The sequence below is a fragment of the Cervus canadensis genome, chromosome 11, assembly GCF_019320065.1.
Source record: "Cervus canadensis isolate Bull #8, Minnesota chromosome 11, ASM1932006v1, whole genome shotgun sequence".
Lineage (NCBI taxonomy): Eukaryota > Metazoa > Chordata > Mammalia > Artiodactyla > Cervidae > Cervus > Cervus canadensis.
Genome location: NC_057396.1, coordinates 58,037,370 through 58,061,135, shown reverse-complemented (window position 1 = coordinate 58,061,135; position 23,766 = coordinate 58,037,370). Strand labels below are relative to the sequence as shown.

General features: G+C 36.1%; 1 protein-coding gene across 1 annotated transcript in view; it reads left to right on the top strand.

The window, feature by feature from the left end:
* Positions 1-23,766, top strand: part of CCDC73 (coiled-coil domain containing 73) — a 151,001-nt gene that overhangs the window by 105,338 nt on the left and 21,897 nt on the right. The window contains exons 11-16 of the mRNA XM_043481470.1: positions 4,027-4,155; positions 5,104-5,163; positions 6,629-6,726; positions 13,513-13,519; positions 16,936-17,046; positions 22,539-22,670. Of these exons, the coding sequence (XP_043337405.1) occupies positions 4,027-4,155; positions 5,104-5,163; positions 6,629-6,726; positions 13,513-13,519; positions 16,936-17,046; positions 22,539-22,670 (537 nt within the window). The remainder of the gene's footprint in view (positions 1-4,026; positions 4,156-5,103; positions 5,164-6,628; positions 6,727-13,512; positions 13,520-16,935; positions 17,047-22,538; positions 22,671-23,766) is intronic.

Genomic DNA, 23,766 nt, shown 5'->3' with positions numbered 1-23,766 from the left:
ATATAGCTATAGGTAAAGCTATTGAAGAAAACTGCAAATCAGAAGCTGTGGCCTTTGGTAAAGGTACAGAGTTGTTGCCAGTTTGTGGCCATGTAGGGAGGGAGCTGGGAAAAATACCTCAATCACTCTGTCTTCCTAGCATACTGATTACTGGTGCCTCCCAGAGACTGAACCCGACAAAGGCAGAGGGAAGGGAACTTGCTTGCAGTATCCACAGATGCCAGTCACACAGGTCATAGAGAAAGAATGGAAAATGAATCAGGAGGCAAAGATGCAGGATATCCAGTATACTACTTACTCTTTTAGGCTCACCAGCTTCATTTAAACTTTCCTTATTCAGTACATGCTGATTGTTCTCTTAGTGCATTATTTTGTCTGCCTGCGTTTTGGAGATAGGAGAATAAAGCCCTATCTCTTGACCATGTGGTTACTTTTGCAGTCACTTTATGTAGTATACATGTCTAAAGGGGATATGTGAACTGAGAACAATGAATTTTTTCTCCTGGATTTGGGACTAAACCCAAAGAGATTTAATCAGGTGAGTGTCTCTCTAGGTGGCTAAGGCTGTAACATAGAATTCTAGAGGTATTGAGAGCCCAGTTTTCTGCTACTCCTTTTTCAGCTTCCTTGATACCACACTGTCTTGGTTTCGCTCCTACCTCAGCTGACTTCAGGTTTCTGTATTAGCAGCTTATTTAATCCATGAATCTTGGACTTTTTTTAGAACTCAGTCATTTGTCATCTTTCCTCTTACTAAAAGTAAAGTGATTGCACCTGTTTCAATAGCTTTACATACTATTCAAAAACTGATACATGAGAAATGTGTTTATTTTAGAAAAAAAGAGAAAATACTTAAAATGAGGAAGATAAAAATTTCCTATAATCTCATCACCCTAATGAACCAATTTCAGTTTTTAAAAACTGAAATGTACTAATCAAGATTCTTAATTGTAAGATGATTTTTTTCAGCAAAGGAATTTGGATGTTGTTTATCTCAGACTTGGAAAGTGGTCAACAGCCAGGGAACGTATATCCAGAACCATAGCATGAAACCAACTTCCACCACTAAGCTGTTTTACATTGCAACTTATACCATCACTGTTGACCATAGTGGATACTGCTACTGCTACAGGAGTATCACTGTTGTTCATGGAGGCTTGACGTGACTAGCATGGCCTCTGCTATCTACTGATTGGTTCCTGATCCAATATCCAAGATAGGTGCTGCTGATTAGCAGAGCCTGATCATGTTTCTGAAGCTAGTATCTGGCATTTCTGGCTTCTGTTGGGGGCTTTCAAAGTTCAAAGGAGTTCAGTCGCTCAGTTGTGTCTGACTCTTTGCCACCCCACGGACTGTAGCATACTAGACTTCCCTGTCCATCACCAACTCATGGAGCTTGCTTAAACTCATGTCCATTGAGTCGGTGATGCCATCCAACCATGTCGTCCCCTTCTCCTCCTGCCTTCGGTCTCTCCCAGCACCGGGGTCTTTTCTAATGAGTCAGTTCTTTGCATCAGGTGCCAAAGTACTGGAGCTTCAGCATTAGTCCTTCTAATGAATATTCAGGGTTGATTTCTTTTAGGATTGACTGGTTTGATCTCCTTGCAGTCCAAGGGACTCTCAAGAGTCTTCTCCAACACCACAGTTCAAAAGCATCAATTCTTCTGTGCTCAGCTTTCTTTTTTGTTTTTTTTGCAGCTTTCTTTATAGCCCAACTCTTATATCCATACATCATTACTGGAAAAACCATATCTTTGAGTAGACAGACCTTTGTTGGCAAAGTAATGGCTCTGCTTTATAATATACTGTCTATATTTGTCACAACTTTTCTTCCAAGGAGCAAGCATCTTTTAATTTTACGGCTGCTATCACCGTCTGCAGTGATTTTTGGAGCCCAAGAAAATGAAGCCTGTCACTGTTTGCGCTGTTTCCCCATCTATTTGTCGTGAAGAGATGGGACCAGATACCATGATCTTAGTTTTCTGAATGTTGAGTTTTAAGCCAACTTTTTCACTCTCCTCTTTCACTTTCATCAAGAGGTTCTTTGGTTCCTCATCACTTTCTGCCACAAGGGTGGTGTCATCTGCGTATCTGAGGTTATTAATATTTCTCCTGGCAGTCTTGATTCCAGCTTGTGCTTCATCTAGCCCAGCGTTTCTCATGATGTACTCTGCGTAGAAGTTAAATAAGCACGGTGACAGTATACAGCCTTGACATACTCCTTTCCCAGTTTGGAACCAGTTCATTGTTCCATGTCTGGTTTTAACTGTTGCTGCTTGACCTGCTTACGGGTTTCTCGGGGGCAGGTCAGGTGGTCTGTTATTCCCATCTCTTTCAGAATTTTCCACAGTTTGTTGTGATTCACACAGTCAAAGGCTTTAGTGTAGTCAATGAAGCAGGAGTTGATGTTTTTCTGGAATTCTCTTGCTTTTTCTATGATCCAACAGATGTTGGCAATTTGATCTCTAGTTACAATGCTGTGTAATCAAGAAAATCAGATCCTTGAACAGAACAGCAGTACTATAAAATACACACCCACTCAGAAGTTGGTATTTCTGGGTTTAAAAGTATTCAGATGTATCTGTTAAACTCCATGAACATAACTTCAGAATGTAGACTTCTTTTATGTCCCCATGAAGTCTGTCCTCTGCAATGTTGCCAGAGTTATTTTTCTAAAAAGCACATCTTGTTATGTCATTCTCTTAACCAGAATCCTTCAGTGGTTAATTCTTCATTGTCTGTAAGATAAAATTAGAACTCTTTAGCTTGGCCTACAAATCTTTTGATACTTGAATTTTGTCAAATTTCTAGTAAAAACTTGTTCAGACACTAATTCGTGTCTGACTCCTTGCTATCCCCTGGGCTATAGCTCCCCAGTTTCCCCTGTCCTTTACTGTCTTCCAGAGTTTGCTCAAATTCATGTCCATTGAGTTGGTGATGCTATCTAGCCATCTCATCCTCTGTTGCCCCCTTTTCTTCTTGCCCTCAGTCTTTCCCAGCATCAGGGTCTTTTCCAGTGAATCAGCTCTTTGCATCTTGTGGCCAAAGTAGTCTTTCCACTGAATATTTAGTGTTGATTTCCTTTAGGATTGACTGATTTGATCTTCTTGCTGTCCACAGGACTCTTCTCCAGAACCACAGTTCAGAAGCATTAATTCTTCAGCACTTGGCCTTCTTTATGGTCCAACTCTCACATCCATACATGACTACTGGAAAAAAACCACAGTTTTGAGTATACGGACCTTTGTCAGCAAAGGTCTCTTTGTCTCTGCTTTTTAATACACTGTGTAGGTTTGTCATAGCTTTCCTTCCAAGGAGCAGGTGTCTTAAATTCCTCCCCCTTACCCATGACATACTAGTTCTGGTCATATCATATTAGTTCTGTTTCCTTGAAAAATACCATGCTCTTTCATGTTTCTGTACTTTCCTGAGTGTTTTTGCCTGGAATATCTACTCATTTTTTGTCCTCTTCAAAAATTTATCTTTACAGATTCAGTTTAAATACCACTGTCCTGTGTAATGCCTTCTTGATGCCCTTAACCAATTAAACTTCTGTACTTTCCTGTATTAAAGTACCTATTACATTGTATTATAATCATTTCTTAAATAAATTGTTCTTATTAGTTACTAATAACTTGGGAATTGACAATCTTTTATATAATCTTTTATCTTAGAGGATTTTTGTTGAATAAGTCATCAGGGAAAACACCCTACTTCTGATTGATTAGTTCATTTAATTAGTGTATTCTTTTTAAGAACAAAGATCATGCATTCTAGCTTTGTGTCATTGTGTTTGCCTATTCTGTAACCACAGACAGCATTTCCACGTTGGCTAATTATCTTGCAAGGAAGGTAGGGAAAATAGACCTTGATGGGCCAGTCTTAGTCATTCAATCGTGTTTGACTCTGCAACCCCATGGACTGTAGTAGAATAGGTTTAAAATGAACTTTAAAACTGTCAGAAAAGTGCCTTGCTTTAATGAAATATCTATACTGAATTCTCTGTTTGATGTTTTTTATGTTAAGGAACTTAAAAAAGTAACCTCAGACTTGATAAAGACCAAAGTCACATGTCAACAACAGAAGATGGGAGCAGAAAACAATTTAACAATTAAAGAACAAAAATTTCAAGAACTTGAAGAAAGACTCAAAATGGTATTTATTTAAATATATCCTTGTTTATAAAATTAAAATTTTTGTAAAATTTTTGAGACTGTAAAAACAATTGAATAAGAGGAGTATAATACACAATTTTTCCTTCCTTGTAGAGTTAATATACATAGTAAAGAAAGATTTCATGAATTTTTGAAAAATTGCTAGATACCTTTTGGCATTATCAACAGAACTTTAGGATAACAAAGTTTGTCTATAACCACTTTATTTTCACCTTACTACGGTATCAGGTAATCAGGGCTTCCCTTGTGGCTCAGCTGGTAAAGAATCCGCCTGCAATTCGGGACACCTGGGTTCAGTCCCTGGGTTGGGAAGATCCCCTCAAGATGGGAAAAGCTACCCACTCCAGTATTCTGGCCTGGAGAATTCCATGGATTGGATAGTCCATGAGGTTGCAAAGAGTCGGATACGACTGAGCGACTTTCACTTTGCAGTTCCTTTTAGAGGTAATACTCCCTGGTGACTCAGACGGTAGAGTCTGTCTGCAGTGAGGGAGATCCAGGTTTAATCCCTGGGTCAGGAAGATCCCCTGGAGAAGGAAATGGCAACCCACTCCAGTATTCTTGCCTGGAAAATCCCTTGGATGGAGGAGCCTAGAGGGTTACAGTCCATGGGGTTGCAAAGAGTTGGACATGACTGAGTGACTTCACTTTCACTTTCAGGTAATCGTCTGGCATAACATCTTCAGGAAAACTTTTGGAGATGGAAAATGTTATTGTCTTCAACATTAACATTTATAAGTTTGCACCAGCCTGTATTGAATATCTAACACCATCTTCAGTTCACTAGAATCATTAATTCAACAGTAGACAAACATTGGTACTCTGGAGTAAAAATAGGTCATGATACTCCTAAATTTGTTAAGTCCTGAATTGAATGTATAATTTGCTGAATTTTGTATCTTAATTTTAAAATTATTCAAATTTTTAGGAATTAGAATTAAATAAGAAGATCAGTGAAGAGATAACCTGTATTCAAGAAGAAAAACAGGCAAGCCATCATAAGATATTTTGGAAGTCAGTAAATATTCTTAAAACCAAATACAGTGTGGAAAATGAGCAACAAATGGAATCATGCTTAGGTCAATTCCTAGCACTTAGTAAACACTCAGTTGGTGTATATTGAATGGATTACATATGTACCTTTTAAACCAAGTCTAACCTGTATTCACATTAAAAAATAAGTCAGGGACTTCCTTGGTGGTCCAGTGGTTAAGACTCCACGTTTCTAAAAGGGTGAAGGTTTGATCACTGTTTGGGAACCTAAGCTCCCTCATGCTGTAAAGTACTGCCAAAAAAAAAAAAAAATCAGAGGAGAAATGAGGAGATGGTCATCAAAAGGTACAAACTCCCAGTTGTAAAATGAGTTAGTTCTAGGTATGTAATGTGCAGCATGATGTCATATTTGAAAGTTGCTAAGATAGTAGAGTTTTTTTTTAATGAGACTCTGAAGACATATTCTTGTTTTAAAAATATTTGTTTAGTTGAGGTCTAGTTGATTTACAATGTTATATTAGTTTTAACTATGCAACATAGTGATTGAAAATTTTTATAGATTATGTTCCATTTAAAGTTATTATAAAATATTGACTGTATTCCTTGTGCTGTACAATATATCCTTGTAGATTATTTATATTTTAAAGAGATTAGATCTTAAATGTTCTCCCACATACAAAAAAGTTGGTGATTATGTGTGGTAATAGAGATGTTAACCTTATTTTGATAATTATATCACAATAAATATGTGTATCAGATCATCATATTTTATACTTTAAGCTTACACATATGTCAATTATATCTCAATAAAGCTGGGAAAAGATTACATTAAAATAATTTATAAATAAAGTGTATAAATATAAATCACTGTTTTCCTTAGTTTAGACTACTGATACTCTAACAGATAATTATTGAAATGTATTTATGCTTATAGCATGAATTTATAGGACATTATACTCTTATTTGAATTTGATATTTATAAGTATTCTATTCTTAAAAAAAGATATGTGAATAAAATTTCTCCTGTTTCTTTTTTTTTTTTTCTCTTCTGGTTTTTCTCTGTTTGATCCTGAATGCATACCAGGCCATTGTCACCCATTAGCACTATGCCATTTTAGTAGCAATATATTTACTGCTTGAGGAGAAAGCCAACAATAGTTTTGTTTTGAATACTTTACATTTTTCAGTAGTGTCTCAGAATCCATGGCCCATTTCAAAAATTTTGTTAATTATTTGAGGAACTCTTAAAAATAGTACTTTGTAAGAGATCATATAATACAAATTGCATTAAATATTAATAAAATGTGCTATTAATTTATTTCAGTTTATTGTTTATTATGGCATTGAAGTTAAACTGTAATAAGAAACTAGAAAATATATTTTAAGAATGTGAGTTTAGAAACATATCTACTGCCTTAAAACTTTTTCAATTAATATATCATATTTACACTTTTTTAAAGGGTATCATCATTTCTTTCCAACAATCGCAGCAGTTACTTCAGCAGCAGACTCAAGCTAATACTGAAATGGAAGAAAAATTGAAGGTGATAAAAAGAAAATAATTAGGATATATATATATATAAATCATATCCTGATTATATATTATAATATATAATATTATATATAATATTATATATATTATATTATGTTATATATATATGTATATATATATGCATATTTTCATCTAATGAACTTTACCTGTTTAGTTGCTTTCATATGTCCAACTTTATCTGAGATCATTTTTAATTTTCGGGGTAAGGTATTGACCTCCTTCGTCAACTTGGTATCAGTGTCCAAAGAAATGAGCATTTTTTTAGCATTTAGTCACTAGTTAAACGTTCAGTTTTATCAAGTAATTGATTTAATTTTGTAACAGATTGGGTATTTTTTCTCTGTGTCATAGGATTTTGGCCAAGATTCAAAACTGTAAATAAAAGGTGACAAGTGACACCATGTTCTAGGAGAGGAATCAGTGGGCTCTCAGAAGTGGGGTGGGAGGCAGATCCCTTTTCACAAGAACATGATAGAACTGGTCCTGTTGCCACAACAATCACCCTATCATCTTCTTCCCAGTATGTATAAGAAAATGATTGGGGAAAGGAAGAAGTTATAGGAGTGTTTTGGGAATGAGGGTTCATTAAGTGATGCTTTTTTGTTACATCCCTAGTTGAGAGAGATGTCTTTCCCTTCATGAATCTAAATGAAGGCGTCTACAGGAAAATTGTGTAAAAATTGGGGTACAAGAAGGGGAGACTGTCATCTTAGTTTTTTAGATGGATGCTTGTGATGCTGTTGAACCTAAAGGTTCACTGTGGTGTTGCCAGTAAATTGTGATAAATTCATTTTGTGGGAGAATTTGGTGTATATTTTTGAAGTTTGGAAGTTGTGTACCAAGAACATCTAGACTGATGCCCAGTTTTAGTCTAGAAATTTCAAGGAGTAAAGTTTTTGGAGGAATCTGTTCCAGTGGGACTTGAGTGTGTATTATGCTTGTTCTAATGCTATATGACGCTAGAAGGGTCAGAAGCGAGAACTTGGTGGTTCCTTGGATTCACATGAAGGAACATGGTGGTTAGTGGAAGAGCAGGAACTGCCAAGTGATGGGATGTCCAACTCAAGAGGAGTTGGGGACATGTTCCACTGTGGTGGCCAGTGGAAGATATTTGTGCCCATCTGAAGGGATTCTTGACAATGAAGCATGAAGCTCAACATTTCCCAAGAAAAGTATATTTACCTCCAATGAAAAGACCACCATCAGCAGAGACATGGACCAGCTTCCTGAGAAAGTAACCAGTGCAGTTGCATAAGGCTGATAGCCAGAGGAGCCTCAAGTTTCAGGTTTAATATTTTGTGGTCACTTCCTTGACATTTTTGTTAACTTTTATATTTAAATGTATGCTTTGTAAATTAAGTCTGATGGTAAAATGGAGCTTGCACCAGGGCTTGAAGCCTCAGCTTTGGCATTCTCCAGCCTCCATTGCTGCTGAGGAACTGTTCTTGGCTGCTGTCTCTTCTGCCCTTTGGTGCCCTGGGCCCTGCACAGCCTTATCCTCCCTGCTCCTGTCTTGCCACCACTCTATGTTGGCTGAGTCACATTGGTGGGTAGAGGCCTGTGTGTTCTATTGTTGCCCTTTACCAGTGTTTGGGCTTCCCAGCTGGTGCTAGTGGTAAAGAACCTGCCTGCCAATGCAGGAGACATAAGAAACGTGGGTTTGATCCTTGGATCAGAAAGATGGAGGGCATGGCAACCAGTATTCTTGCCTGGAGAATTCCATGGAAGAGGAGCCTGGTGGGCTACAGTCCATAGGGTCGCAGAGAGAGGGACACAGCTGAAGCCACTTGGCAGGCACACCCCACACTGGTGCAGGCCTCGATGTAGTAGGGTGGGTCTGAGTTGAGTACCTGTGCCCTGCAGCGTCTTCTTCCTCAGGATGGCCATGCCTAGCACATTAGGTAGGTGTCTTGGCAGAAAGTGAGTCCTCAAACCAGGTAGTGAGCTGCATTCCTGCCTGGCAGTTGCAATCTTTTGGGGGTTACCCATCTGCCAGAGGGCCCATGGGATGGAGAGACTGACTTTCCCAACTTCAGTCAGAACGCCAGAGGGCCCATGGGGTGGAGAGACTGACTTCCCCAACTTCAGACAGAACATAATACATGGGTCTTGCAGCTTGCAGGAGGTAGAGCTCAAAGCTAAGTCGTGTGGTGAGGCCCTTAGGCATCTGTGAGGATCTGTCTTTGGCCTGTGACTATCCCAGGGGACATTAAAGAGAAAATAAAAAGTACCGTGATAGGTGGATAGGAAGAAAAAAGGAGGGGGAGAGAGACAAAGACAGAGAAATGGAGGAACTATAAAGAAAAGAAAAGGTTTAGTATAAGTGTCTTTAATAGCGTTTTTTTCCTCTTCTTTTTTTAAATTTTGCATTTGGCCCCACAGAAATTATCCTGCGTCCAGCCTCACTGAATGAAACCAGACTTAAGACAGTGAAACACTGTCTTTTCACCATTGATGGTCTGTGATTAGTTATGTAAAGAGAGATTTGCCTTGCTCATTTCTCTTGCCTGCCCCCCCAATACTGTATGAATTTCACCTGGAAGGCAGAGAGGGAAAACTTATGATAGAGCCAAATCTCTCCCTTCTTTTAACCCTTTCACCTACTCCAATAAAAGATTTTTAAAAATTTTCATAAAGTCCAGTTATCTGCAAATATGAACAAAGCTTGTGGAGGTGATGGAATTCCAGTTGAGCTATTTCAAATCCTAGAAGATGATGCTGTGTAAGTGCTGCACTCAATATGCCAGCAAATATGGAAAACTCAGCAGTGACCATAGGACTGGAAATGGTCACTTTTCATTCCAGTCCATAAGAAAGGCAGTGCCAAAGAATGCTCAAACTACCACACAATTAAACTCATATGCTAGCAAAATAATGCTCTAAATTCTCCAAGCCAGGCTTCAACAGTACGTGAACCATGAACTTCCAGATGTTCAAGCTGGATTTAGAAAAAGCAGAGGAACCAGAGATCAAATTGCCAACATCTGCTGGATCATGGAAAAAGGCAAGAGTTCCATAAAAACATCTACTTTTGCTTTATTGATTATGCCAAAGCCTTTGACTGTGTGGATCACAATAAACTGTGGAAAATTCTGAAAGAGGTGGGATTACTAGACCACCTGACCTGCCTCTTGAGAAACCTGTATGCGGGTCAGGAAGCAACAGTTAGAACTGGACATGGGACAACAGACCAAATAGGAAAAGGAGTACGTCAAGGCTGTATATTGTCACCCTGCTCATTTAACTTAATATGCAGAGTACATCATGAGAAATGCTGGGCTGGATGAAGCACAAGCTGGAATCAAGATTGCCAGGAGAAATATTAATAACCTCAGAAACACAGATGACACCACCCTTATGGCAGAAAGCGAAGAACTAAAGAGCCTCTTGATGAAAGTGAAAGAGGAGAGTGATAAAGTTGGCTTAAAGCTCAACATTCAGAAAACTAAGATCATGGCATCTGGTCCCATCACTTCATGGCAAATAGATGGGGAAACAGTGGAAACAGTGGAGGACTTTATTTTTTTGGGCTCCAAAATCACTGCAGTTGGTGACGGCAGCCATGAGATTAAAAGACGCTTGCTCCTTGGAAGAAAAGCTATGATCAATCTAGACAGCGTATTAAAAAGCAGAGACATTACTTTGCCGACAAAGGTCCATCTAGTCAAAGCTATGGTTTTTCCAGTGGTCATGTATGGATGTGAGAGTTGGACTATAAAGAAAGCTGAGTGCAGAAGAACTGATGCTTTTGAGCTGTGGTGTTGGCGAAGACTCTTGAGAGTCCCTTGGACTGTAAGGAGATCCAACCAGTCCATCCTAAAGGAGATCAGTCCTAGATGTTCATTGGAAGGACTGATGCTGAAGCTGAAACTCCAGTATTTTGGCCACCTCATGTGAAGAGTTGACTCATTGGAAAGACCCTGATGCTGGGAAAGATTGAAGGCAGGAGGAGAAAGGGACAACAGAGGATGAGATGGTTGGATGGCATCACTGACTTGATGGACATGAGTTTGAATAAACTCCAGGAGTTGGTGATGGACAAGGAGGCCTGGCGTGCTGCAGTCTATGGGGTTGCAAAGAGTCGGACATGACTGAGCAACTGAACTAAACTGACCCTTTCTACCCACCCTATAGATGCTTAATGGGGATTATTTCTCTAAGATGTTAAACCTTCTTCCAAGAAACATATGAAATAATTTATTCAAATTCTTGATGAAAGCAGTTACCAGGATTGTCCCCTAATCTATTTAAAGGAGATGAAACATAGATTTTTAGGATGAACAAAATGTTAGTGATTAGCCAATCCAACCATTTCATTTTGTGATGAAATAGAGATCCAACAAAAGGCAAGCAGTATAGTTCAAGGCCCCAAATTAGTGGCAAAACCAGAATTAAATCTTTGTCTCGATTCTACTTCAGCACTATTTCTACAACATTACACTGTTAAGATATTTTTCCTAGATCTATCTGAAATGCCACTCTTGCTGGATCAGTTATAGAAAGACCACAACTTTCAAATTGTCCTTCATCAGCTCTAAATCCAATGTGTATGTATTGTTGAATTCTACAGGGCTTATGGTAGAAATAGATGTATATATTAGGTCAGTGCAAAAGTAATTATGGTTTTGGACTCTGAATTTTAAGTCATTGTAACCAGGCTCAAATACATCTTTATTAATCATAATAGGAACCATTACAATCAACACATTTTTTACCAATAGGAGATGTTTGTTTGTTCGTGTAGCATAAAAATCAGTGCTTCGGGATTCAACAAACTCTTGGAAAGCAGCCTCTTGCTGGTTGTGGAAGCATTTTTCCCTGCAAAAAGCTGTAGACATGCTTAAAAAAGTAGTAGTCAGTTGGTGAGAGATCAGGTGAATATGGCAGATGACGTAAAACTTTGTAGCCTAATTGGTTCAACTTTTGAAACATTGGTTGTGCAACATGCAGCTGGGCATTGTCATGGAGAAGAATTGGGCCCTTTCTGTTGGCCAATGCTGGCTGCAGGAATTGCAATTTTTGGTGCTTCTCATCAATTTGCTGAGCATACTTCTCAGATGTAATGGTTTCACCAGAATTCAGAAAGTTGTAGTGTATCAGACCAGCAGCAGATCACCAGTGACTGTGACTTTTTTTTTGTTCTTGTTTGGCTTTGGAAAGTGCTTTGGAGCTTCTTCTTGGTCCAACCACTGAGCTGATCATCACTGATTGTTGTATATTATCCACTTTTCTTTGCACATCACAGTCCAAATTGAGAAATGGTTTGTTGTTGTTGTGTTAAGAATAAGAGAAAAGGACACTTCAAAACGACGATTCTTCTGATTTTCGGTCAGCTCACTTACCGAGTTTTTTCACCTTTCCAATTTGCTTCAAATGCCACGTGACCATAGAATGTCTACATTGAGTTCTTGGGCCTTCTCGTAGTAGCTTTGGTGAGCCTCTCTGTTGTTGTCCGCTTCCAGTGGCTGGCTACTATGCTCATCTTCAAGGCTCTCGTCTCCTTTGCAAAACTTATTAAACCACCACTGCATTGTATGTTCATTAGCAGTTCCTTGGCCAAATATGTTGATGTTGTGATTGTCTCCACTGCTTTGTGACCTGTTTTGAACTCAAATAAGAAAAATTCCTCGAGTTTGCTTTTTGTCTAACATCATTTCCATTTTTCTGTAGACTAAAGTACATATAAAATAAACAGCAAATAACTTATTAGCAAAAAACATAAAGCAAGAAATGCACATCAAAATGATGTATAACAACCACATTTATTTAAGAATGTATTACAATAGCAAATGGCAAAGTTCAACAGTGCAAAACCATACTTATTTTTGCACCAACCTAATAATTTGAGTTAATGATGACAATAACTATGTTTCCAGGATTTTTAGCTATAAATGGAAATATATTCGATAATCCAAATGCCTCTCTCTTTTACTAATTGCCTAAGCCTTGATAGTACATAGAGAAACTAGATTTCATATAGTAAAATTTCAAAGTATTGGCAAGAACAAGATAGAATTGTCTGCTTTTTATTTTAACAGTTAAGGGCATTAAAAAATAGTACCATCTATCATCACTTTCATTTTATAAAAGAACATTTTAACACCCAAAGTATATTAAGGATGTAATATCAGATAAAGGACAGTCCTTTATAAGAAAACACATTTGATGACCTTACATTGACATTTTTTGCCATGGACTAGTGAGAATTTTGTCATGGATCAGTTCTTGTTTACAGACTGGTGTTGGAGAACCACTGATATATAGTATAACAAAATATTAATGTTGAACTGTTGTTGAGGATTATGCTGCATAGATATCGCAAGTGTTTTCCTGAGGAGCATTCTAATTCCACCTGTACTAAAAGGGATCGTTACTCTTCATAATGGCCTACTGTTTTTCAGTGCTCTGCAATCATGCTGTCATCTGTCTTATTTTTTTTTTTTAAGTACAGTTTGGAGCATAGAAGACCTAAATTCTCATGATAGAGAATGTTTTTTACTGTGATTTAATTATAGTTTAGTCCAGATAAAAGTATAGTTATGCTGCTATAATCATAGTGTTAGGAAGACTATTTATTTAGTTTGCTGCTGTAGTCATAGTGTTAACATAGTATTAACCAGAATAATTTACTTAGTTTTTGGTATATTAAAGCATTAACTAGTGGTTTTATTTTGATTTTCCACAATATATACTTTTTCAGAGAAGCTTTTCAAATTTGTTAATCCATGTGCAGATAATACCAAATAATTCCCTGGTAGAGTATAAATTCCATAAAATAAGTAACACTTTTACTAATATAGTATAAGAGCCCAAAAAAGTTTCTGACACATAATAGGAGCTCATTAAATCTTACTGAATTAATGAGTGATTAACAGTGAGTAAATTCAGACTCTGCAAGTTCAGATATTGTCAGGTCAGGGTTTCTGGTTAAACATATTGGATTGAACCTATACATTCCCTTCTATTTCTTTCTGAAGCTGCAATAAAATGACATAAAAACCACAAGAATGCAGAAATGGGAAGAAGAAACAATAAAAATAAAGTTTTAAAAGTAGGAACCAAATGGAAAATTAGTCACTTACTCAGCAAATGAGAGAAAGTAGAAACCCAAGTTAAAGCAACAGAAATTGTCAGGAATTGCAAGCATCATGTGCCTCTAAAGTAAGATGCATAACTGGAGCCAGTAGCTAGAAGGTCTTCATGGAAAGCTATTGCACATTCAGATTCTTCTCCCTAATCTGCACAGTCACTCCCGATCTTCTGTTGGGAAAAAGATAGAGAATTAGTTGGAGAGTTTGAGGAGCAACTGAGACTGGAAAGATCCAGTGGTGTGCTGGAGGCAGTTTGTACCAGGGAGAGCTGGTTATTAGAGCTGTTGTCATTTTGTAAGCTAGTTTAAATAAGTGGTAGCTTGAATTAACCACGGTGGGTTGTTTTTTTTTTAAGCTTTAATGAGATTGGCAAATGCTACAAATCAGGCTTTATTGAGACCTAGTTTACTAGCACAGTACTGAGAGTATTATTTTAAAAATAGTTTGGAAAGTCTATACACTGAATTCTGAAGCCTCCAGGCAGTGTCCCCATTTGCAGGACAGTTAGCCTTGTAACATTCAGGCAGCAGAATGGAAGATTCTGTGGCAACTCACCTGCAATTAAGCTCTCCTGATGAAACAGTTCAGCCAGATCAGTGCACAGTGAAGCCACCACTGTAGTGACAAAACTTTGTAGTTGACCAAACTTTTAGCTGGCTATTTAATACTTCATTCTTAAATATGAACAAACAGTTAGGGATCACTGGGTATTTGAAAATCTCCAGTGTGAAAAACAGACAAAACAAATAGGGTAATGGAAAAAAACTTGGAGAAGCTAAGAAAATATACTCAGTTAAGAGAAATATATTTGTTAATCCAAAAACAGTAATTTAGGATCTAAAAAACATTAATAGAATAAAAGGGAACCCTTAAATATATTAGTGTACATAAAAAGTACAATGGAAAGGTTAGAAGATAACATCAAAATAATCTAAGAAAGTAGAACCAAAAGACAAGAAGATGGAAAATAGGAAAGGAAGAAAATGAGGGGGTTGTTCAAGAGGTCTGGTGAGTTTCAGAGAGAACAAAGTGGAAGGAGAGCAAATGACCCAAGAGATAATGCAGGAAAGTAACCCAGAATTGAAGAATCTGAGTTTGTTTTGCTTAACACCAATGCATATCATTATGAAATTTCATACTAAAAGAGAAGATTATAAAACTCTCTGGGGTGGGGGGTGGGGCAAAAAAAGTAGATCACCTATGAAGGATCCAAAATGAGAATGGCAACATAATGGCTTCAAACTTCTCATTGACAACCCTGGAAGGTAGAAGATAATAGAACCGTGCTTTCAGAGGTTCCAAAACAGAATTGTACTGTATTTAGCCAAACAAATTAAGTATTAGTAGAATAAACATACTTTCAGACATGCAAGGTTTCAAAAAATATGATAGTTGTCTGCTTTATAAAAAATAGCTTGCTTTACCAAGACAAGGGAATAAATCAGGAGGAAATCATGGGATCTAGGAGACAGGAGACCTAACACAGAAGAAAAAAGGAAATTGTCAAAGATTGCCTGATCAGTGTAGCAGGATGAAAGAATAGTCAGTCCACATTATAGGATAAGGATGGAATGTCTCCAAAACATGGAAACTGAGAGAATACCAGATACAGGCACTTTCTTTTAGATGGGGGTATAGTTATAGTCAGGAAATGACTGATATATCTAATGTGCTTTTTAAGAACATAATGCTTTTGGTCATTTATTTTTACTAGGATACTCTGTGGTCTACTCTCCCATATCTCCTCTGAGTTTTTTGATTTGTTTGTCTTCTAAAATATAAATAGATACTGTAAATATTTGTTAGAATGTTAAAGTACTAAGCACCTATTAAATAATACCCTTGTAAATATTTAGAAACTGCCTTATTACCATATGTTACCTGTAAATCAAGATGAAATCATGACTTCTATAAAAATATTTACATTGTCCTAAAGTAGAGACAGTCAAAACAGGTATTCACTGAATGCTCTCAAAGTGCATAGTTCTTTATGATCCAGAGGAAGATCTTTGTATTAAAATTGTTTTATCAAATGTTTTCAAAATTTTGCATAATTATGTCATCACATATTGATATTCTATGTAGTAATTGAGGACTCTTTAAATAGTTGAAATACTGTGAAGCCTCTAAAATGAGATCTTATATAGTGATATGGAAGTTAAGCAAGATATAGTATTCATATTTTTAGAAAAGGAGATGGCAGCACAACAGAGTATATATAGTATGGTTTGAAAGATATATACTTGTATGCTTATAGACAATTTTTGAAAGGATACACAAGAAACTACTTTACCTCTGGTGGGGAGAGCTAGAAAACCAGTAGAGGAAAACTTTGCCTTTTCTTTCTGTATCCTTTGTGTGACTTAGATGTTGACCCTGAATGTACTTAACTTTAGTAATGATAAATTAACATAAAAATTCCAGATATGTTAGACATGCAGGTAGAGTCTTTTTACAGAAGTTTACTTGGATTATCAGCAGACACTGAAGAAACCTAATAATATTGGTGATACTGATTTAATATCTTTTAAACCTTCGTCTTAGAAAACAGTGATAATTTTACCCTTTAAAGGTGTTTTTGGGAAGAGGAGAGGAGAGTGTGGTAGTGATTATATAACATGTTAATTTATGAAGTAATAAGTTAATTAGTGAATACTGAAGTTCTACTAAAAAAGTGTTAATTTGAAATTAAAAATTTTAATTGTGTTTAAGAGTTTTCCAGCCAATTAATTTCTGAAATAAACAGATATGGAAAATATATTCTATGGTAGTTAAAAAATTATAGTAGGGTTAGCCTGGATTATGCTACATTTCATATTTTTCAGTGCTGTACTTTATATTACTTTTTTCAGGACATTAAAACTTATGCAGTGAAACTGAATAATGGCAATGTTTTTATACCCTTTTATAGCCATTTCTTTTTCATAACCTCCCCCTATTTCCTGTTAACTAAACTATAAGCACCTTTCTGTTAATTTATGAAAATTATTGTTGAGATAGCACATTATCACTGATCTGTATGGCACTTTCAGCATGTTAGAAGCAAAGGTCCAAGCAACATAAAACACATCAAAATTCATTAATGTGGTATTGATTATTTTTTGGATAATTAATTTTATTGCAGACCCTTGAAAGAGATAATGAGCTGCAAAGGGAGAAGGTAAAAGAAAATGAAGAAAAGTTCCTTAATCTTCAAAATGAGCATGAGAAAGCACTAGGAACCTGGAAGAAGCATGTAGGTTTATTTAATAGTAAAATTTTTAAATATTTTAAGTAGTTGTAGACATTTAAAATAACTATTAAATGCTAAGAAAATATTGCAAAAATATTATAGGAATAAAGTCAGACACATTTTCTTCTTGCACTTGTATTTCTAAAAAGTGAGTGTTTTTAAAGCTAAATTTAATAAAATTTTCTATAATGCTTTCATACATGAAAAACCACACATATACATATGTGTATTTATATGTATTTTGTATGGCTTTTCATAGGTGACAAAATTAATTTTCCTTTTTGTAAAACCATTGATAATGTTTTAGTAAATGGTTATAATAAAGAATTATATAGGTATTATTGTTAGCTGATCTCTTTAGCTTTCCTCAGCAGTTTCACTGAGTCATATTAAAGCCATGTTTAGAACATGTATATAGTAGTTGGGTTCTCTAGTATCAACATTTTATCAAGAGAATTGTTATGTTATTAACATGATTATTTCCTTAAAGCACAACTCTTTTATGTTAAATTTTAATTTCAGTGAAGTAGATAATAAAACGTGTAAAGTGATATAAAGTTGTGAAATACAAGGTTCACTTTAAAGACTGGTGAACCCAAAATCAGTTGTTCTATTTATTATCTATTTTTATTGCCTTCAATTCTTTTAAAAGAACTAAAAAAAAAATGGAAGGTAACTATTTATAAGTTTATGAAAACCATATTTTGAGAAAGTAAGATATTTTAGTTATTGTACTGATTATACTATAAAATTCTAATACTGTATTAATATAGTTTATAATAATATATATCTGTGTAATATTCTGTAGTTGAGTTTATTTGATATAAATTGTTATAAAAGTAATTCTTGATTTTTTGATCCATTTGCAGCTAATGTGTTCTCTTAATTTAAATTTTGAAGAGATCAGATTTTCACTGATTAATTTGATAAGCTTTACCAAATTCTCAAAAAGTATTTTGTAATTCATTAGATTAGAATACTGTAAAATGCTTAATGATCCCTATATAGGTAAAGTTCATCATTAAGCAACAAACATAGTAATTTTCATTTTAGCTTCAGCTAATCTGCCTTGCATCCCAACACTTCTGTCTCATTTCTAATGTTTAAAAGACCATGGAAATAGTACTGTCAGGGTAAGGAAAACTATGATGTAAAAAGAGACTATAAACTTGAATATGCCAATCATGCCCCCCAAAATTAGTTGAGATAAGAAAAGTAAACATTTATTTTTCCTAGTGATATTTCGACTATGTTCCTCCCCCGGGGGGTGGGGGGAGGGGGCGGGAATCAACTGAATTAAGAGAAATAAGCATTCAGCTTTCCTGGTGAGACCTGTTTATAATTTGGATGAAATTGGTTTTATCTTAGGATGTTTAGCATCTGCATTCATTTCACTTTATGCTTCAGTACTAAACAGAACATAGTTAAATTTTTTAAAAGCTGCTTTGGTTCTATAGGAGTTTTCTTGAGTGGGAGGTCAGATCTATTCTTTAATTGTATTTCTATCTCTTTGTAAGCATTTCACCACTCTTGAGTGAGGGGTAATTGTAGTATTGCTACTGAGGTCAGATCAAGATAGGGTTTAAAAAAAACTAAAAGATAGTAACAAAAATAAGATGAAATTAAATATACTGCTTTTTTTAAATAGTGAAAGAATACTGTACAAATTAAACAGTGAATATTACTAGACAATATATTTTAAAATTCATAGAAATGTCATAAAGAATGTGGTATGTGTACCTGCTTTTATTTGGCCAGTTATATAGCCAATAGATATTTATAGGTAAGACAGTAATAAATGGAGATGTTCAGAACTTATTTAGAGAAAGGGGGTGTCACAAAAATCCAATTCACAACATTTGTTGAGCATCTATTATATGTTAGGCACTATTCTAGGTGTTGGATTTTCAAAGGTGCCTAAAGTACAAAGATTATTAAAGAGCGCATACTCTCAAAAGACAGGTAATTATTAACTACAATAGTATGGAGTGTTTTTAGTAGTATTAATATTAGTATTTAAAAATTACTATGAAAGCACAAAATAAATCATATTGTTTAACTAGGTTGGAGAAAGTTTTAGAGAAAAGATGATCCTGGAATTTGGACTTGAAATATGAATAGGGTTTCACCAGACAGAAGGTGCCTGCTTCCTATACTTCTCATTCCACTCTGTTGGCATTCCATTTAAGAAAGGGGATGATGATGGAGGCATGAAATTGCTTTCTCAAGGATGAATGGTCTGATCTAGAATGCGACATTGCAAATGAGGTTGAAGTCATCTTCTGAAGAGTTCTTTTCTAAGGAAATTGAATTTTATTTTATAAGTAGTGGGAAGCCATTGAGATTTTTAAAGCAGAAAAGTGACTTAGATCTGCAGTTTAGGAAAATAACTCTTGCAGTAGTATGGAGAATGGCATTATGGAAAGAGGTCAATAAGAAGAATATTTAACCATGAGCCCATGAGGATGTGAATTAGGGCAACAGTAGTGAGGATTGCAGTCCATGGGGTTGCACAGAGTCAGACACAACTGAGCAACTGAACAACAACAGTGAGTATAGAGAAAAGAGACAGATGCAAGAAGGACTGGAGGTAGAGTTAGCAGGATTAATCACATTTTATATATAATGGATTTTAAAAGGGAAAGGAGTCAACTGTGATTCTGAGATTAGTATAATAATTTATACATTAGCAGAATAGTCATATCACTAATTGACATAAGGAATGTGAAAGGAGAAGCAGATTTGGTGGATGAAAATGAGTTTAATTTGGAAATTGCTTAACTTATGGTGACTGCAGGACATCTGACTTGAAATTTATATCATGTATTTGGAAACATGAATCTAATCTTAGGGAAGAGGTTGGGAGATGAGAAAGAGATTTAGGACTTATTAGCATAAAGATGAAATTTGAAGGTATAATAACGTCATCTATGGAAAGAGTGGAAGACTTGAAGAGAGGGCTAAAGAAGAAAGAGGATTCTGGGGAATGCCAGAATTTTGTGAGTGGTTAGTGTGGGACAGAAGGGGAGAGGGAGCCTGGTAGGAACAGTGAGAAAGGTAGGAGGATGAAGAGGGAGTGGTGCCGTGAAATGAAGAAAAGAGGCTCTTTGAAAAGCAGCAGTCACACAGTTGTGCTGCAATGCTGTTAAAAGGTAGGAACTTGGAACACGTCCTTTTGCTAATGTGCAGGTGATGACAGAAAAAAAATCAGTGGAGCATGAGGGCAGAAGTCTGGCTGTTAAGGAGTGAAAGTAAAGAAAGAAAGTGGTGTCTCTCAGTTATATCCGACTCTTTGCGACCACATGGACTGTAGCCCACCAGGCTCCTCAATCCGTAGAATTTTCTAGGCAAGAGTACTGGAGTGGGTTGCCGTTTCCTTCTCCAGAGGATCTACCGACCCAGGGATTGAACCCGGGTCTCTCGCGTTGCAGGCAGACGCTTTACCATCTGAGCCACCAGGGAATCCCTTAAGGAGTGAAGAGAGGTTAGAATTTGAAAGTGGTAAAAGTGAACTTTAAGAAGTGAGAGAGAGAGTAATTGAGTCAAGAAGAAAAAAGTTACAATCATGACAAGAGCATATTTGTGGGCTAAAAACAATACTGGTATAGTGTGGAAAATTGAGAATATCTAGGAGAGAAGAGATCTTTTCTTGAGTTAGGCTCTAAGGGAGGTAAGAGAGGACAGATAGAGAACACATGAAGAGTTGAGCCATGGAGAAGAACCTTGCAGAGATAGGTAAAAAGATGGTTAAAATAGGTAAGGTGAAGGGAAAATAGTTGGTGAGCTCAATGTCTGTTAACCCCTACAAGGAAAATTAGATGAATTAGTAGAATTTTTGGTAGTTTAAAATTGTTCACGAGAAACTTTTGTAATATTTTATGACAAAATGGTATTTTTCTTTTTCCTGGAACTTATTTTGTCTGACATTTGAGGTTCCTATGAAAGAGAATCCCACCAAGAAAAAGATTATAAAATTTTATAGCCAGTAAAAGACATGGAACAACAGACTGGTTCCAAATAGGAAAAGGAGTACGTCAAGTCAAGGCTGTATATTGTCACCCTGCTTATTTAACTTATATGCAGAGTGCATTATGAGAAAAGCTGGGCTGGAGGAAGCACAAGCTGGAATTAAGATTGCCGGGAGAAATATCAATAACCTCAGATACACAGATGACACCACCCTTATGGCAGAAGGCGGAGAAGAACTAAAGAGTCTCTTGATGAAAGTGAAAAAGGAAAGTGAAAAAGTTGGCTTAAAACTCAACATTCAGAAAACTAAGATCATGGCATCCGGTCCCATCACTTCATGGCAAATAGATGGGGAAACAGGGGAAACGATGGCTGACTTTATTTTTCTGGGCTCCAAAATCACTGCAGATGGTGATTTTGCAGCCATGAAATTAAAAGACACTCCTTGGAAGGAAAGTTATGGCCAACCTAGACAGCATATTAAAAAGTAGAGACATTACTTTGCCAACAAAGGTCCATCTAGTCAAAGCTATGGTTTTTCCAGTGGTCATGTATGGATGTGAGAGTTGGACTATAAAGAAAGCTGAGTGCAGAAGAATTGATGCTTTTGAACTGTGGTGTTGGCGAAGACTCTTGAGAGTCCCTTGGACTGTAAGGAGATCCAACCAGTCCATCCTAAAGGAGATCAGTCCTGGGTGTTCATTGGTAGGACTGATATTGCAGCTGAAACTTCAATACTTTGGGCACCTGATGCAAAGATCTGGCTCATTTGAAAAGACCCTGATGCTGGGAAAGATTGAGGGCAGGAGGAGAAGGGGACGACAGAGGATGAGATGGTTGGATGGCATCATTGACTCGATGGACATGGGTTTCGGTGGACTCTGGGAGTTGGTGATGGACAGGGAGGCCTGGTGTGCTGCGGTTCATGGGGTCGCAAAGAGTAGGACACGACTGAGCAACTGAACTGAATTGAACTGAAAAGACTAGTTTGTAGATATAAGTATTAGGCTCAAGTGTCAGTTTCTAATTGTAGTGCTTAGTATTCTTCATCTAGTTGAGTTGAAATCTGTTTATCTAATTTGCAACAAGAAAATAAAACTTTAAGAAAGCAATGAAATGGTAACCTTTATAGAATTTTTGTGATTAAAAGTTAATTAATTTTTCATTTGTAACAAGAAGTGATTTAATGTAGTACTTAAGAGCGCCACTCCTAGGCTTAGCCTTGCATTTGAATCTTGACTGTCACTTTATATCTACCTGATTTTGGACAGGTTACTTAACGTCTATGAGCCTCACATTTCTCACCTGTATATTGGAGGCTGAAAATACCTCATAGGATTTTTAAAAGTATGAAATTATGTTTATTAAGTACTCAGCACAATTCAATAAATGGTAGCTTTTAATATTAGTAATTACTTTGGGAATGTTTTCATTGTTTATAGTTTCTAAACACTTATGTTGATGAAGTATTTTTAGACTCAACTAATTTATATACATGTTCATTTTGGTTAAATGTCATATACTAGGTTGAAGAACTTAATGGAGAAATTAATGAGATTAAAAATGAGTTATCATCACTTAAAGAAACTCATACTAAGTTACAAGAAGATTATGACAAATGTGATCAGAAGAAGTTTGAGGAAAGCAAGAAGTTTGAGGTAAAATTCAAGTATGTGGGGTATAAGCTCTTAAAAGAAATTAAGACCATAACTGATGATTTTCTCCATGCTTTATATTTTCACTTTCTCAAACTTTTAAAAATGACTGTAACAAGAAGTAAGCATATAGTCTGTAGTACATTTTAAATTAATTTTTTTGTACAATATGACATAAGGATTAAGAATCATTTCTTAGACATGAATCTTCAATTTCAGCATATACATTTGTGGATAGACAATTTAACACTTTCTTTATTAATATAGCATTATAAAAAGTCTTAAAATGTGGTAGTATAAGTCCTTCAATTTTGTTGTTCTTTTCCAAAATTGTTTTGGCTATTGTGAGTCCTTTGCATTTCCATATAACTTTTAGAATCAGTTTATCAGTTTCTAAAAGAAAAAGTTTATGGTATTTGAATTTGGCTTGTGTTGAGTATATAGATTAATTTACAAAGAATTTACATCTTAACATACAATTCATGACATGGTATATCTTTGCATTTATTTAGATTTTCTTTAACACTGCTCAGAAATGTTTTGTAGTTTTCATTGTATATGTCTTGCGAGTGTTTTGTTAAATTTACCCCTGAATATTTCATGTTTTGGGCTCTTACTATAAGCAGTATTTTTATTTTTTTTTACTTTTCAGAATTTTATTTATTTATTCTTCATTTATTTTTATTAGTTGGAGGCTAATTACTTTACGTTATTGTAGTGGTTTTTGCCATACATTGACATGAATCAGCCATGGATTTACATGTGTTCCCCATCCTGATCCCACCTCCCACCTCCCTACCCATCCCATCCCTCTGGGTCTTCCCACTGCACCAGCCCTGAGCACTTGTCTCATGCATCCAACCTGGGCTGGCGATCTGTTTCACACTTGATAATATACATATTTCAATGCTATTCTCTCAGTTCATCCGACCCTTGCCTTCTTCCATAGAGTCCAAAAGTCTGTTCTATACATCTGTGTCTCTTTTTCTGTCCTGCATATAGGGCTATCATTACCATCTTTTTAAATTCCATATATATGTGTTAGTATACTGTATTGGTGTTTATCTTTCTGGCTTACTTCACTCTGTATAATGGGCTC